The sequence below is a fragment of the Ranitomeya imitator genome, chromosome 2 (genome assembly GCF_032444005.1).
Source record: "Ranitomeya imitator isolate aRanImi1 chromosome 2, aRanImi1.pri, whole genome shotgun sequence".
Lineage (NCBI taxonomy): Eukaryota > Metazoa > Chordata > Amphibia > Anura > Dendrobatidae > Ranitomeya > Ranitomeya imitator.
The window spans coordinates 810,537,270-810,554,315 of NC_091283.1; the positions used below are offsets into that span (position 1 = coordinate 810,537,270).

The following is a 17,046-nucleotide window of genomic DNA, read 5'->3' on the forward strand; positions in this document are numbered from 1 at the left end:
GGCGCTATTCACTTTTTCCACAGCGCTGTTAATTAACAGCGCTGTGATTTAAGTACCCTTAACTGCCGCCGGTAAAAAGGCGTATCGGCGGTCGTTAAGGGGTTAAACTAGTGTCCGCAATACAGAGGTAGTCAGTTCGCTAAGTATACAACAGTGTAGGTATGTATTACATACAGTGCAACCAAAGATATTGTCTTTTACCTTTTTCTGTATCACTATGTGAATTTTCTCTCTACAACTGTTCTTGGTGGATGGGCTTATTCTGGTGTGGAGTTGTAGAGTCGGACAATTTAACTCTGTCCAGTCATTCTCGACTCTCCACCACCATTCTCTCACAGCTCTGGTCTCACAGAGACACAGTGGAGGAAATACTGCTGCAGGTCCACCTCCTCTGTCTTCCATTTATGATTTTAGAGGAACTTTTTTAGAAGGGAGAATTGTGACGAGTTAAATTTCACGTTTGTAAAAATGTACCCTTGTATATACAATCTATTTTTGCTCCTTTTTTAAAGTTCACAACAGACTGACGTAAGACAAGACTCAGGTTAGAAGGACACGTTCACTTTATTGACTATTTAAAAGCCACACAATGTGATGGTGTATATGTCTGAACATTCTTCCCGCTCTTCGTATAATTTTCCTAGTCTGTTACAAATAGAAGAGGTCACTTGGGCAATATGCAGTTATTGAACTTTGGTTAATGGTTTTCTATCTTCTTAAAACCTGTGAAAAATAGAAAAATTTTGTAGGTCAAAATAACTATTTACATTAGACCTTTCTGGAATATTCTAGACTTTGTTTCCCAAGCTGAATCTGATAGGTCATTTATATTATCTAGCATGTAGGTATCTATATTGATCTGAACCTTTCACTCATAACTGGACACCCTTCATGTATGACCCTTTGGTGCTGCAAAAAAAAAGGAAGGATACTAACCTCCTGGCATGGAGCCGCATTTCACATCTCAGCCTTGTGTTCCCCCCCGATGGTCTCATGACAAACATGATCACATGACTGCTGATGCCAATCGGCAGCTACCTATTGTCTGCAGCTTTTACAATTCTGTAGTAGCGAAAGAAACACTGTACAGAATTGTGCAGACAGCGAATGATCAGCTGCCACTGAGAACGGCATAGCCAGGTAAATAAAAATTGTTCCAAGACTATTCTGTAGTGGCTCTACATGAGGAATTAAGCCCTCCATAGAATTACAGTATGGTGTTTGACAATTGAGTTTCTAAATCAATCTCATTAATCATTTAAGGAATCGGTGATTTTTCATATTTTTGCTTTCAATTTTTCCTCCCATTCTTTGAAGAGCTATAACTTTTTCACTTTTCTGCCAATATACCGTATATGTATGAAGATGAAATTTTTGTTAGATGAGTTGTAAATAAGAAGGACAGCGTTCATTTAACCATAAAATGTGCTGAAAACAGGGAAAACTATTCTAATATTCCAAGTGCAGTGAAATTTTGAAAAAGCCACAATTCTGTCATCAATTTTTGGTTTTTGTTTTTACGGCGTTTATTATGCAGTAACATGACCTGACAAGATCATCCTCTGTGTCAGTACGCTTACAGCTATACAAAATGTATTAAGTTTTTTCTATGTATTTTATTTTAGTGATTTAAAAAAAACTGAACTTTATGAATGTAAAATTTGATTTGGGTTACCGATTTCTAAGACCTGTAATGTTATAATTTTCTCTGATGAGACTGAAGATATGGGGAATTTGTGGATACCTCCCGCGCTGCTGATTATTGAAGACGTCAATTCACAGGAAATTATTACCATGCGGTTTTTATTCTTCTTCAGGAAACAACCACATAGCACATATCTATTTATTATTTTTCTGATGTTGGAGCTGTGTGAAGACTTGATTTTGCTTGTCAAGCTGTAGTTTTATATTGACAATACTTTGGGGGTATATACATTATTTTGATTGCGGATTGAAAACTTTATTATATTTTTGGGAAAAAATCACTGCAAAATAGCATTTCTGGAGTCTTACATTTCTTTTTCAGTGTTCACCTTACAAGATAAATATTTAGAAATTTTATTAGCTGTGGCAATTATAAATCAGGCAACATCAAATAATTAACTTTTTTTTTGTCTTTTAGGTTTATAGTTTGCGATTTCTGTTTTTGAAATGTTATTTAATTTTCTTAGGGGACGTGAACCCAAGATCACTTGATTGCCTATGCACGGCACTACAGTGTACTGTGAAAATGATAATCTCATATAAAGTTCAGTCACAGTCTGTGTTTTATAGGAGTTTTAACATAGCAGATATGTGGCTTCAACAGTCCGCAACTGCATCGCATGGAGGGTCTATGGCCAGTAGAAGTGACGGCCGCCATTTTAAATGCCACTGTCATACTTGATGATGGTGTTTAGGAGGTTGAACTGATGTGATCATAGCTATCTCAGTTACTTTTGGGTGCCAGTTATGTAAGAGAGACTTCACCTGTGCTTCATGGAGCAGGCTCGGTTCCTGAGCCCGATACATATACAGTAGTGATGGTGCACAGGCGCTGTACATGTATATGAGCTGTCTTTAGGGGGTCACAGAATGTTCTACATAAAACTATATCAGTGTTTTATAAAGGGTTCTGATATGACACCAAGAACTGATGAAAGTGATGCACTGAGAAAAATAAAGTTTTAAGAGTACGGAGAACATTAAATGTGAAGTCGTACCTTGGAAGAAACACCATTTGGTCTCATGGATGCTGGAGTCGACGCAGCAGCCTTTCTGTTCACACTGCTCCTTCGTTATTCTTGCAAATCCACAATCCTCTCTCTCGGTAGGAGATAATGCACAGTGAGCTACAACTGAACATGGACAAGTCATAAAAATGTCATCTATTACAGTATAAAGAACCATAGAGATCATGCAGCAATTAGTTTGCAAAATAGATCAAGAGTGTAATACACTAATAGGATAAGATACACAATTTTATTTCAAATAAAGACAGATAGGACAAACTATTATAAAAACAGGGGTGTCTCAAACCATAAAAAATACACACGGGGAGAGGAGCAGCAGTATTAGGACAAAATAAAATTCCTGCATTCCTGAGTAATTAGCATTTTAATTTGCACGCAAAGACAATCAACCACTGATTTTCAAACCAATGACAAAATATTCAGAGATGATTCCTTACCTGAATTCCACGGGGCATGATACTCCACCACTGTATGCTCATCTGCAATAGAAATATATATTGATTATAATTCAGGAGCAAAAAACATGACAAATTTGGGTAGAAATATCTAGTCACTCCAAGAAAATAGGCTATTGGTGCCAGGGCAGAATTAATATTGGTGAATATCACCCTCATATTGATTATTGAATCATGGCTTCATGATAAATTGAAAGTAAAATACCTCACACTCTTAGAAACTCTACATGTCCCCGATGCAGCTGGGACCTCCTGCTTTAGACAAGTAATTAAAGTGGGTTATCTGATGGATCGCAGACACGAAGTCCATACACCGTTTTCAGAAGAATTTAGAAGGCGGCAGATTTATGGCCTGTCGAGATGCCTTATCGCCCTTGCCTCCCTATGTTCAGAGAACTGGAAATTATCTGGTGCCTTGGACTTCTGGAGAATCTGAATATTAATTATTTAGACATTATATAGCACTATCATAGGGAACTATACATATGATACTGGTACTAGATATGCCGCCTTTACTTGAGCACTATATGGTGGTATTTACCTTGTTTAAGAGTATTATTTTGACAAATGTTTGGAATTTTTATTAGGCCTACATGTTGTATTATGCTGTTGATTGGGCTCCCAACACGATACTAATAATTATTCTATAGTATTCAGCTGCAGCAAGTGATACACTGATCAATACATAACACTGGCGCGTAGTTTGGAATCACTGCTCTATTTGCATATAGAGGCCACTAATGCATTAAAACTCCCAAGCTAGTGAAACAGCAGAGAGTCTATTAAAATTATTGTAACACATTCTAATCAAGTGAACAGTATTCTGAAAAATTCAATGTACTGAACACAGTACTGTGCAAAAGATGTAGGCAGGTTTGTGAAAAATGCTGCAAAGAATGCTTGAAAAATTGAAGTGTGGATAGTTTATTTTTATCCATTAAATCAAATTAGCATTTATTGCGACCACCATCTGTATTCAAAACAGCATCAATTCTTCTCAGTACACATGTACACAGATTTTGAAGGAAATTGGCAAGGAGATTGTTCCAAACATCTTGGAGAACTAACCACAGATCTCCTGTGGATGTAGGCTTTACACATACTGCTAACGTCATTAAGAACAATCTTCAGCGTAAAGAAGAACAAGAAGTCATGGAAGGGATGATATGGTCCCCAAAGAACGCTGATATCAACATAATTGAGTCTGTCTTAGATTACATGAAGTGACAGAAGGATTTGTACCTGAGACATCCACAGAAGATCTGTGGTTATTTCTCCATGATGTTTGGAACAACCTCCCTGTCGTGTTCTTTCAAAAACTGTGTACAGGTGACGATTGAACCTAGAAGAATTGATGCTGTTTTGAAGGCAAAGGGCTGAGACACCAAATATTGATTGGATTTAGATCTCAATAACGTTTGTAATTGGTAAAAAAATAAACTCTTAGCCCATTTGTTTTTTTTAAAGCATTCTTTGTTTGCAGCATTTTTTTTTCCTAAACTGACTAAAAATTAGGCACAATACTGTAAATAAGTTGTATTCTTTATATCACATACCTGGATCATAGTAATCCAACACGACAGCAGTGGCAGGCTGCAGATTCTCCACCAGAGCTTCTTGTTCCACAGAAAAGTCCAAGCTTACAGTTTCATGGGAGATCTGCAAATGAATCAAACGTGAAAAATGTAACATCTGCATACAAAAAAGACTGATACATGCCTAATTGGCTGAGTGGGTATACATCTTTTTACGGTGCTATGGAAGTGGTCGGTACTAGAAAACCAACCAGAATGGGATCGCTGTGCCAAGATGGTGTCATTTTAGGTATTTTGTTTGAAAGTTCTACAAAATACCATAGGACAGGTAAAACAAATTGCAAAAACTTAGAAAAAGAAGTTACTGGTAAACAGTTTCTTTTTGTTTTTCAACAAGGCTATGACATAGTTTCCACATAATTAAGAGATATGTGAATAACAAAAAGTTCAGATTGTTGGCGTTTTATCCATGGACAAATTTTCTAACATGGATGGCTTCCCTTATCTTAAACAGAATCTATCAGCAGGTTTTGCTATTTATCTGAGAGCAGCATGATGTAGGGGCAGAGACACTGATCCCAGTGATGTGTCACTTATTAGGCTGTGTTGCTGTTTCAATAAAATCAGCATTTTATTAGCAGGAGATTATTACTAGAGGACTAGATGTCTCTTGCCTCCTAGTCCAACCTCACCCCCTTAACTGCTGCTTACTGTCAATATGCAGTGTACACAGAAAGCTGCCAAACAGGGTTGTGGGCGGGGTTCTATAGGGCTCAACATTCAGAGCGCTGCTAGATCTGCAGCAGAGAAAACTGATTCTGTCACAACTGCTGCAGCCGATAAACTAAGTGATACATCCCTGGAATCAGGGTCTCTGCCCCTACATCATGCTGCTGTGAGATTACATAGTAAACACCTGATGACATTCCCTTTAAGTGGTGAGTATGACCCCATAATGCATACTTTGCCCATTGATAAAAAGCAAGCAAGGTGAGTTTTTACTAGTTAACTTATCTCTAATAACTATAATATAGTTGCAGTTAGTGTGACTGAATAGGAAACACAAACGCTCCTTCAAATAAAGAAAACATATTTATTGAACAGTGGCCACTGTCATAACTCCTCCAGATTTCTATTTGTAGGGATTTTATTTTGTGAGCGCTTGTACATTTTGCTGAAGCGACTGCTCTGAGATGCCATATCACAGCTACAAGGACACAGAACACTACTGTCTGATGAGAACCCATTAACTTCTATGGGGAAGTGGTGTGTGCTGTGCAGAGGTCTCTGTGCAGAGGAAGGGGGAGAAGGTGGGCTGTGACCATCACCTTGCGTCAGTGGTGAATCTTCCAGCTTCCTAACACAGGTGCTGCCTTATATATTACTGCATGTCATGGAAACAAGATGACTGCTGAGGAGCCATCAATATGCAATAGAAAGTGTCAGCCTATTGTGAGGCTCAGGGGTCATGGCATGAGAAATTTGAGAAAAATTATCAAAAATGTAAAATAAATACATGTGACATAAAAACTTTAAACAACGCATTACTTTCATTCTACATATTCCCTTTAAAGCAACAATCTATGAATATACCAGGCCTCAATAATCAAAACTGTTTCAATGACATCCGATGCTTTATAAGAAGAATTCTGTCTCACCTTTTTTAGGTAAATGGTAACATTTTCAGGTAATATTTCTGTTCTTTCCACCAAAGGATTTATCCTCAGCTAAACAAAAAAAAAAGATCATGAAAATGTCAGCTCAGCAAAAATATCAATTAGCAATGATTGTGACTAGAGATGAGCAAATCGTTAGAAATTCAAATTTATCACTTTTGGTGAATTTTTCTAAAAGAAAAAAATTATTGATGAATAAATTTGGTTTGAATTGTAGGTGCTCGACCCTAAAAAATGTGTATACTTCTTTGAGATGTCCTATGATTGTATCTTACCTCTTTCATGTTGAGTAACCCAAACATAACCTTAGTAATGTTAATATAATCTCGACAAGTATAGCTATGGATAGATGGATGGTAAGCTTTATTCTCTGTTAAAGACAATCTGTACAGTTTCTTCAGAGTTTCTGGGTTTCTTTCCCTAATTCTATTGCTAAACTGTGGGCTGTGATGTCTTCTCATTATTCAGATTCACCACAAAGTGGCTGCTGTGCATTCTTGTCTCAGCTTTTATACTGGCTATGATTGTCCCTTCTAATTGGCTGTGCCGTACCATGTGATGTAACAGCTACAAGATATTATAGGGAAGCCCACCCACTGTGAGCCCGAGGTTAAATCTGCCCAAGATATATGGAGGCTGTATTCTTCTCCATTCTGTAAAATAGTGGTGGGCATTTTTGGTATTCACTCAAATCGAAACATAAATTGTTTGAATTCTCCGTATCCAGTGAATTCTTACCGAAATTCGACAACAATGCAATTCACATCCAATCTATTTGCTCATCTCTAATAGCAATGAAAAATTCTTCAAAACTTTTTATAACTTTTGTGATACAGAATTATTATTACGTTTTGCAACATGTTAAGGTTATAAGCAAAATAACTGTAATTTTATAGCATTTTTGCATCAAAGTGCCCAACAACATAAGTTTGAACGTTGCCATAAAAATAAAGTAGTTATACAGCAATTCTGAACTTTTGCTTAGTGTTAGAATGTTTCCTAAGTTAACCTTTCAATAAGTGAAATTATCATTTTTTTTAAATAAAATAATCTTATCCTTCAAATGTGGTAAAAGTATTACTTTTCTTCCTTAAATGTGTTACAGTATCTAAGATTAGTAAAATATATTTGCTTTGTAAACTGAGCAGCAATTTTACTGTAGGTACATTTTGTAGATGTGGTAAAATAGACCTTTTTCCTGACCTCATACAACTCCTTTCTATTTCTAAAATGCGTCACTATCTAATACTCTGACATTATATTGCAGTGCCCCCATGGGGCCGTGGGGTACTCGGTACCGGGTCCTTCGGGTCACAGGGGGATGTCACGGTGGCTGACCCAGTCCCTGGCCCTGGGACATCTGTGTAAAAGGGGAAAAGTCTTTAAGGGGACTGTTCGTGACGCCACCTGTGGTATTCGGTCAGGGTGACCGACGCTGCTTTAAGGGGTCCGCTGGGGTGATGTTATGGCAGCTAGATGGTATACCTTCCCACAGGCGAAGTATGTCCCCAGGGCTTCCTGGTGTGTAGATGGTGTGATGCGCAGTGAAGAACGAGGACACAAGGTTGCAGTCTCTTTACTTTTACTGAAGACTTCAGCATCCACAGTCCAGGGCACCAGATCACTGTCCGGTCGGTTTGGAGGCAAGTCCAGAGTCCCCTTGTCCAGGTGGAAATCAGTAGCCTTCCCTTGCTCTGTAGTGGTGTAGTCCCTTACTGCCTATGGCTTCACGTAAGGGTCTCACAGATGTAATGTCTCTCTCTCTCTGTCCCCCATATAGGATAGGACAATACCCGTATGACTGGTGACTTGAGCCTGTTTATAGGGTCTCTTAAAAAACCCGGCTCTGTAGGTGTCACCGTGCCTCCTGGGTGTAGGTGCGGACAGGTAACTTGCAATTAGCTGTCCTGCCGGTCTCTGGATCAAAGCATAAAGGTCCTTACTCCCTCGGTGTTCCGGCTACCGGGCTTCTGCGCCTCAGAAGGAGGCAGCCTGTGTAGGGCTGGTCCCCTTCTGGTATCATCTCCTTTGTTACGACTTCCTTCACGCTCGCTGCAATACAGTTCTGCCTTCTGAATGTCTCTTTCTAGGAGCTGCAGCTCTGAGGGCATGCACAGCTCCTTTAACCTTCCATCCTCCTCAGACTCTGGTCTGAAACGTTCTAACTTTCCCTACAGACTACCAGATATATATATATATATATATATATATATATATATATGGGGAGTGACCAAATAAATAGGAGCAGAAGCTCCCCGTGGTGGTCTGGAGTGTGAAATGTGTTGCATGTTTGTGATACAGGATGGATGCAGTTATCTTTCTTTTCCTCCAAGCTTAGTTTCACTCTCCCCGAGAGGAAAGCAATACCACTGCGACGACCAGGGCCCCTGGGGCGCCGCAATATCATGTGATATTTTCATTCTGATAATTTTGGCAACACTTCCGGTCTTCTAGTGACAATTATTAAAGAAAATCATTGATGGGGTTAAAATCCTTACTACCGACCAACAGTAGAATATTTGTGTGGATCATGATTGTGCCTTCCATAGTGGAAGCTAAGACATTGCAACCAGGAAGATATTGTCTCTCATCCACAGAAGTATTAATTGATAACAGGACTAATTTCAAATTTATTACCACACTTGATAAACACAGATTTTTTTCAAGTTTTTCTTGTAAGAAGAAGTCTTAAAGATCTCATACAAATTGAAAATAAGATTGGCCAAAACCTCCAGTATCGGGAGGTTCAGCCAACAATCTAATAATTTGGGCCTCTCAACGCTCCCTCAGCAGATGATGTTAGGGGAGAGAAGGATCCATTCTCCTAAATTTCAGCATCGTTTTTGTGGTGGCTCTCCTACCGAGAACTCAGGAGACAAGCTTTCCCCCTGTGTATGGACGGGTTGGGAGAGTTATCTATAGGCCGACAGCTATCTAAAGTGTTTAAGAGCTTTTGACATGCAACTGTGTTGCCCCCTACAATCATTCTGATCACTTATTTTATGCCAAGTTTTGCCCCAAAAAATAAAAATAAAGCTGGAATATAATTGAATGAGTTTCTGCATGAAGGACCAATATTTTATTATACAGGCTATAACAAAGATTATTACTGCATATTCATTTCACTACTTCACAACCAACTGAATCCCCCGTCAGGCTTCTCACCTTATTCACACTTTCTCTATCGGGAACATATCCAGACACCATCGTCACTATAATCAGCGCCATATTGGTGTTTTCTCGTTTTCCTAAATACCTAACAAAATGAGAAAGAAAAATTTGTTATATACAGACAATAAGAATGGAATGAAGAAAAGTCAAAAGAGCCTCTAGGATAGCAGGTTGCTTTAGTTTTAATTTCTTAGTGGACAATCCCTTTGTGGAGAAGGTCTAGTGACCGAAGGGGAGGTATTACTGTAGTATTACGTAGCAGTCATGTATGTATATAAAGCATGGATAAGGTGAGCTCATGATGGCAGGAGCTGCTTTTACCTACTCTAGTCTACAGAGGGGACCTCCTGTATAATGTTGGTAGTTTCGATTACAAACCCATTAAAGGAGTATTGTCATCATGTAATGCAGGGGTGGGGAATCTTTATTCTGCCAAGTGCCATTTGGATATTTATACCATCCTTCGGGGGCCCACAAAGTACATCCTGACTCTAGCACTGGTTTCAGGACTTAAAGGGAAGGTGCCGCAATTTTTTTTTTGTATTAAAAATGATTGTTTATATAAACAATTATTTTTTATACAAAATAATTTTTTTTTACTTTAATATATTTTTTATTATTAATTATTTTTGCAGCCACTGGGCGCAGCCATTTTGCTTTGCAGCAGTGTAAGAGTCCCAGCAGGACACTTACACTCTGCTGCCCTGGACATAGGAGGCTGCGGTCGGCGTCCGACCCATTAGCTACAATTATAAACTGCTCTCTGCTCTGATGTGGCCACGCCCCCTGGGCTGTCTCCACATCACAGCAGAGGCAGGAGATCGGCGCCATCTTGTCTCAGCCCACAGTGGAGTGTACATGTGAGCTCCACTGTGACTGAGAGCTGCTCCCCTCACACTGTCAGCGGCTGTTCCCTGTCCTCTGCTGCCTGGTGTGTGGTTGTAATCCCTAGAGAGGGTGAAGTGCTGCCGTCTGATGTCCTCTTATCTGGAGCTGCAGAGAGGTAACAGAGGGGGATGGGGGAGGCTCTGTGCTGCTCCGACCCTGCCTCACTGTAGCTCCTCACAGGACATCAGACCCTGCATCTATCACTGTACTGTGCTGAGCCAAGTATCTAATCCTCTCCTGTGTGATAGTGTCTGCTAGCCCCTGTATCTAATCCTCTCCTGTGTGATACTGTCTGCTGGCCCCTGTATCTAATCCTCTCATGTGATACCATGCTGAGCCATGCATCTAATCCTCTCCTGTGTGATAGTGTCTGCTGGCCCGTGTATCTAATCCTCTCATGTGATACTATGCTGAGCCATGCATCTAATCCTCTCCTGTGTGATACTATGCTGAGCCATGCATCTAATCCTCTCCTGTATGATACTATGCTGAGCCATGCATCTAATCCTCTCCTGTGTGATATTATGCTGAGCCGTGTATCTAATCTTGTCCTGTGTGATACTGTCTGCTGAGCCGTGTATCTAATCCTCTCCTGTGTGATACTGTCTGCTGAGCCGTGTATCTAATCCGATACTGTGATACTATGTTGAGCCATGCATCTAATCCTCTCCTGTGTGATATTATGCTGAGCCGTGTATCTAATCCTGTCCTGTGTGATACTGTCTGCTGAGCAGTGTATCTAATCCTATACTGTGTGATACTATGCTGAGCCATGCATCTAATCCTCTCCTGTGTGATATTATGCTGAGCCGTGTATCTAATCCTCTCCTGTGTGATACTGTCTGCTGAGCCGTGTATCTAATCCTATACTGTGATACTATGCTGAGCCATGCATCTAATCCTCTCCTGTGTGATATTATGCTGAGCCGTGTATCTAATCCTGTCCTGTGTGATACTGTCTGCTGAGCCGTGTATCTAATCCTATACTGTGTGATACTATGCTGAGCCATGCATCTAATCCTCTCCTGTGTGATATTATGCTGAGCCGTGTATCTAATTCTATACTGTGTGATACTGTCTGCTGAGCCGTGTATCTAATCCTATACTGTGTGATACGGTCTGCTGAGCCGTGTATCTAATCCTATACTGTGTGATAGTATGCTGAGCCGTGTATCTAATCCTATACTGTGTGATAGTATGCTGAGCCGCGTATCTAATCCTATACTGTGTGATACTGTCTGCTGAGCCGTGTATCTAATCCTATACTGTGTGATACTATGCTGAGCCGTGTATCTAATCCTATACTGTGTGAGAGTATGTTGAGCCGTGTATCTAATCCTATACTGTGTGATATTATGCTGAGCCGTGTATCTAATCCTATACTGTGTGATATTATGCTGAGCCGTGTATCTAATCCTCTGTTGTGTGATACTGTCTGGTGAACCGTGTATCTAATCCTCTTCTATGCACTCCTCTCCCCCCTGCATATCTTTCCCCATTGCACACACAACTCAATGCGTGCGATAACAGGAGCTGCGGGCGTCATGCTGTATTATGGCATTACGTGAGATCTATATGACGGTATTATGTGATCTGTATGGTGGTATTATGCTTGATCAGTATTGTGAGAATTATATGGTGGTATTGTGTGTGTGATCTATATGGCGGTATTATCTGAGAACACTGGCAGGATTATGTGTGATCTATATGGCGGTATGTGAGAACACTGGTGGTATTGTGTGATCTATATGGCGGTATTATGTGAGAACACTATGGCAGTATTATGTGTGATCTATATGGCGGTATTATGTGAGAACACTGGCAGTATTATGTGTGATCTATATGGCGGTATGTGAGAACACTGGTGGTATTATGTGTGATCTATATGGCGGTATGTGAGAACACTGGTGGTATTATGTGTGATCTATATGGCGGTATTATGTGAGAACACTATGGCAGTATTATCTTCAGAAAGCGGACCCATTCTATGGTGGTTCTGGCTGAGCACCTGCACGCGGGTCTGGGGTAATAGAGGGGGCAGCATGACCTCCAGTTAGGTGTAGTCAGGGGAAGGCTGGTGAGGCAGCTGAAGAGAGGGGTCTCATTTTTATCGTTACTATATGGCTACATTTCCTTCCCAGCGTCACCCCAGACTGCGCCTGTCGCCTCGCTTTCACACATCGCCAGGACAGGATGGAGAAGACAGGATCTGAGGAGGGGAATGGGGTCTGCATGCAAAGTCTGGATCAGACCAAGCCATCAATCCGCAGAAATGTTTCCTGGATTTCTGTGGAGCAGACGGTCCATCCATGTGTATAAAAGACAGCGCTCTATGTACAATCCCTGGCTGCTCCGCACACTGAACAGGGGGCCCCCCCATAGACCAGCACACTGCTCTCCTGAAATACTCTGTGCTGCTGTCACCCTGCTCCCTCCACCACATATCTCCAAGAATCCTTGCTGCCTGCCATCCTCGGTGACTGTCTACTTGTCAGTATAAGGTTGCTTTCACACTAGCGTCGGTACGGGCCCGTTGCAGTGCGTCGGGTCGACGTACCGACGCATGCTGTGAAAGAAATGTCCGACGTGGGCAGCGGAAGCAGTCTTACGACGCTTCCGTTGCCCCATTGTAAGGTATGGGGAGGATGGGGCGGAATTTCGGCCGTGCATGCGCGGTCAAAAATGGCGGACTCGACGCACAAACAAACGTTACATGTAATGTCGGTAATGTTAGTATATGGGGAAAAAAACGCATCCTGCAGACAACTTTGCAGGATGTGTTTTTTCTCCTGAACGACGCATTACAACGTACAGCCAACAACGTTAGTGTGAAAGTAGCCTAAGGCTGCCGTCCACTATCAGTATTTGGTCAGTATTTTACCTCAGTATTTGTAGCTAAAACCAGGAGTGGGTGATAAATACAGAAGTGGTGCATATGTTTCTATTCTACTTTTCCTCTGATTGTTCCACTCCTGGTTTTGACTTACAAATACTGAGGTAAAATACTGACCAAATACTGATAGTGTGACGGCAGCCATACTCTGCAGTCACCAACAAAATGGCTGCTCACTGGGTCCCTGAATCTCATCCTCTCTAATCCCTTAGCAAACACCCATAAGGGGAGGAGAGGAGACATCACACAGGTCAGCAGACTCCGCCCATATTTACTGCAGTGCTGTAATGTGAGCTATTTGTACACTAGGTTTTTCTGAAATTTCAGCAGCTGCTCCCCATAGTGTTTAAAAGTGGAAATTCCAAAACTTTTCAAATTATTTTTCATATTTTACTAAATTATAAACAAATGATAATATTTTTTAAGAACATGTAATCATTAATTCTTTACATTTTTACAATTTCTGCCAAAAAAATTTTTTTGATGGCACCTTCCCTTTAATCTTTCATTGAACGCCCTTCAGTGTTCAGTAGTGAACACTGTGTGTATGTGTGCTAACAGAGCAAGAAGAAATTAATGAGCTGGTGGCAATCAAAATACGGCTCCTTGCCCAAGAATGCTGGCCCTGAGAATCTGCTTGGGGGCCTGATAAAAGGTCATCAAGAGCCATAAATGGCCCTGGGGCCTGAGGTTCCCCACCCCTGATGTAATGTTATGGAATATGGCTAGGATGAGCTCTATGTAGGGACATAACTATAGCGGGTGTAGGGGATGGAATCGCACCTGGACCATGGAGCCTAGAGATGTCCAACAGATGTCTTTGGCTTACAAGAGATGCCACATATTATTAAAGATGCGTAAAAAATGGGGGCCTTGTTGGAGATTTTACATTGTGACCCACAAGTTTCGAGTTACACCACTGACCATAACAATATTATCATTAGAGGTCTACTTTATGTCAATCTTGTGAAGAAATTGAAATGGTTCAAGTGTATGAAGTTGCACTACATTGACTTAACTAGTGCTGCAGGACCTTAATTCAAAGGATAATGTGGGTCACTGTACTAATCAGAAACTAATGACCTATCCTAATGACATGCCAATATTAATTGCATGGTGGATAAAGCCCTTTAAAAAATGACTTATGCTTTATTGGAAATTTCTGTATTTTTTGGCTGAGCAGCTTGTATAGATAAGAGACGTTGTCACATTACCATTTTGTGTTCTGACAACTAATTCCGGACATCTTTCAACTTACCCAACGTCCACATGGATATTAAACTCTTTCTTAGATGCATGAGTCCAGTGAGACGGCTCAGTGCTCACATTGAAAGAAAAGTAGCCTTTTTCACTTTCTTTAGGTAGAACATTGCAATGTAAATGTGACTGTGAATAAATGGTTAAAATATCAAGAATTAAACATTTTTGGAGGAAAACCTCATCATAATGTCTTTCCAAAAATATTGATTTCAGATTTTGGTAGTTTAATTTTGGTGGAATATTAATTAGTAATTTCTACCTGAAAGTAGACAAAACCTTTGCCTGTAGCACTGACAGTATATTCTCCAGGGATTTCTGGAAGATTAACCTTTTGTACAGACAGACTGTTGTCTTTGTCTACATGAACGATCTTCTCGAATCCAGACTTTGAACGAATTGTTATTGTTAAATCTCCCTTTTTGCGGTAGATGACTTTGGCATATTTAGCCATAGCTTGGAGAGCGATGGTTGTGTCCTACAGAACCAAATGCAAAATAAAGAAAAAGACATCAGTTGAAAAACAAATTGTAAAATTATAGGCAAAATTTCGACAGTAACTTAATGTGCACACTGGGATAAGCCAATGAACACACTAGAGTTCCTATCCCTTGAAAGATTTGGGGGTAAAGAAGGAGTGAAAAAATTGGATTTCAACATGTATATGATGGGTAGCTTGGGAAAAAATAAGAGTAAGTCGATCAAAGAAGCCTTCAGACAACAGTAATTTAACAGATTAAATTTGTTATTTCATTTATTACGGTTTCAGAAGAGACGTCTAAGGGAAGACACAAAAGATTACCGTAGTCTAAAAATGTCCCATGAAAATACAATAATAATTATCTGTTATTAATTTTGCCTTCCAAGAGTTCTCCCGTGCTGCGCCAATCCTCTGGAATGCTCTACCCCAAGATATTAGGACCATCCACAACTCGCATAGTTTTAGGCGGTTGCTCAAAACTCATTTGTTCAGAGCGGCCTATCACGTTCCCTAATCAGTCACTTTATGTTTGTGTGTGTGTAGCCCATTCACTATCTCCATCTACCCCCCACCCCCTGAAGATGGCTGGACCATCATTGTAAATACATCATTGTAAATACACACCTGTACTTTGTATCTCCCCCACCTCATTGTAGATTGTAAGCTCTCACGAGCAGGGTCGTCTTATTTGGCTTTATTACTGTATTGTTAACATTGTTACCTATGACTGTTGTGTTTGAAACTGTTAAACTGTAAAGCGCTGCGGAATATGTTGGCGCTATATAAATAAAGATTATTATTATTATTATTATCTGTTCAACGTTTAGCTCACTCAAAAAACATGGGAGCACTTACTGATAGAGTTGAGCGACTTTTACTTTTTTAGGATCGAGTCGGGTTTCGTGAAACCCGACTTTCTCAAAAGTCGGGTCGGGTGAAATCGGTTGATTATTGCGAAAAGTCGGGGATCGACCGAAACACGAAACCCAATGCAAGTCAATGGGGAATCAAAGTCGGTAGTGAGTGGAGGACAGGAAAACACCTACAGTGCCCATTTTAATGCCAAAAACATCAATTCTTGTTACTTAAGCTGGTCAATCTTAATTTACCTTATAATAATAGTTATTCATTGAAAATTGGGGGTCATTTGGCTAAAGTTGTGGGGGGGTAGGGCTGATTCAAGTTTTTGTGGGCCCAGGAAACGCAGACTACGTCACGGTGGTGGAGCAGGGAGAGGTAAGTATTTCAACTTTGCAAGTGCTGTGATCCTAAGTAAGCAGGGGGCCCACTCGTTCACATTGGCACTGGCACACGGCCCCTCAAAGTACAGCGGTGTGTTTGATGGCAGGGGCACCTCCCACCGGCAGAGACACTTTTGCGTACTATGAGGGACCCTGTGCAAGTGAGGTCGCCAACGATTATGCCCCCCCACCTGATGAGCTGATGAGGGAACCTGCACTTTCATCTGCACCTTCCTCTTTGTCCCCGTGTAAGGTGGTATAGTATGCGAGAAGGGGAACCTGACTTTCAGCAGGGTCAGATTCTGGCTGTGTAGAGTGCAAGGGGAATGTAGTGGTCTGGGTCAATGAACCAGCAGACTCATCTAGCAGTGGCTGGGCAATGGGCAGGATGAGGAGGAAACACAGATATAGGCCCAAATAATAAAGTAGGCTAAATGCAGTTCAAAATTGGTAACAGGACTAAACAGGCGGCACTGCTTTGTTCAGTGGAGAACAACAAGCAGCGGCAGACACCGTTAGTAGGCCCAACCAAACAGGTAGGCCAAATGCAGTTTAATATCTGAAACAGGATGAAAATTGAGGCTCCGCTTTGTTCAGTGGAGGAGAAAAGCAAGGAGCGGCAGACACCATTAGTAGGCCCAACCAAACAAGTAGGCCAAATGCAATTTAATATCCAAAACAGGATGAAAATTGAGGCTCAGCTTTGTCCAGTGGAGT

General features: G+C 40.8%; 1 protein-coding gene across 1 annotated transcript in view; it reads right to left on the reverse strand.

Moving 5' to 3' along the window:
* Window positions 1-697: 697 nt before the first annotated feature.
* LOC138666840 (alpha-2-macroglobulin-like protein 1) overlaps window positions 698-17,046 on the reverse strand; it is a 216,492-nt gene continuing 200,143 nt past the window's right edge. Inside the window, exons 25-32 of the mRNA XM_069755018.1 lie at window positions 14,870-15,085; window positions 14,609-14,736; window positions 9,564-9,654; window positions 6,381-6,449; window positions 4,744-4,846; window positions 3,170-3,211; window positions 2,703-2,837; window positions 698-723 (exon numbers count right to left, since the gene is read on the reverse strand). Coding sequence (XP_069611119.1) covers window positions 698-723; window positions 2,703-2,837; window positions 3,170-3,211; window positions 4,744-4,846; window positions 6,381-6,449; window positions 9,564-9,654; window positions 14,609-14,736; window positions 14,870-15,085 — 810 coding nt within the window. The remainder of the gene's footprint in view (window positions 724-2,702; window positions 2,838-3,169; window positions 3,212-4,743; window positions 4,847-6,380; window positions 6,450-9,563; window positions 9,655-14,608; window positions 14,737-14,869; window positions 15,086-17,046) is intronic.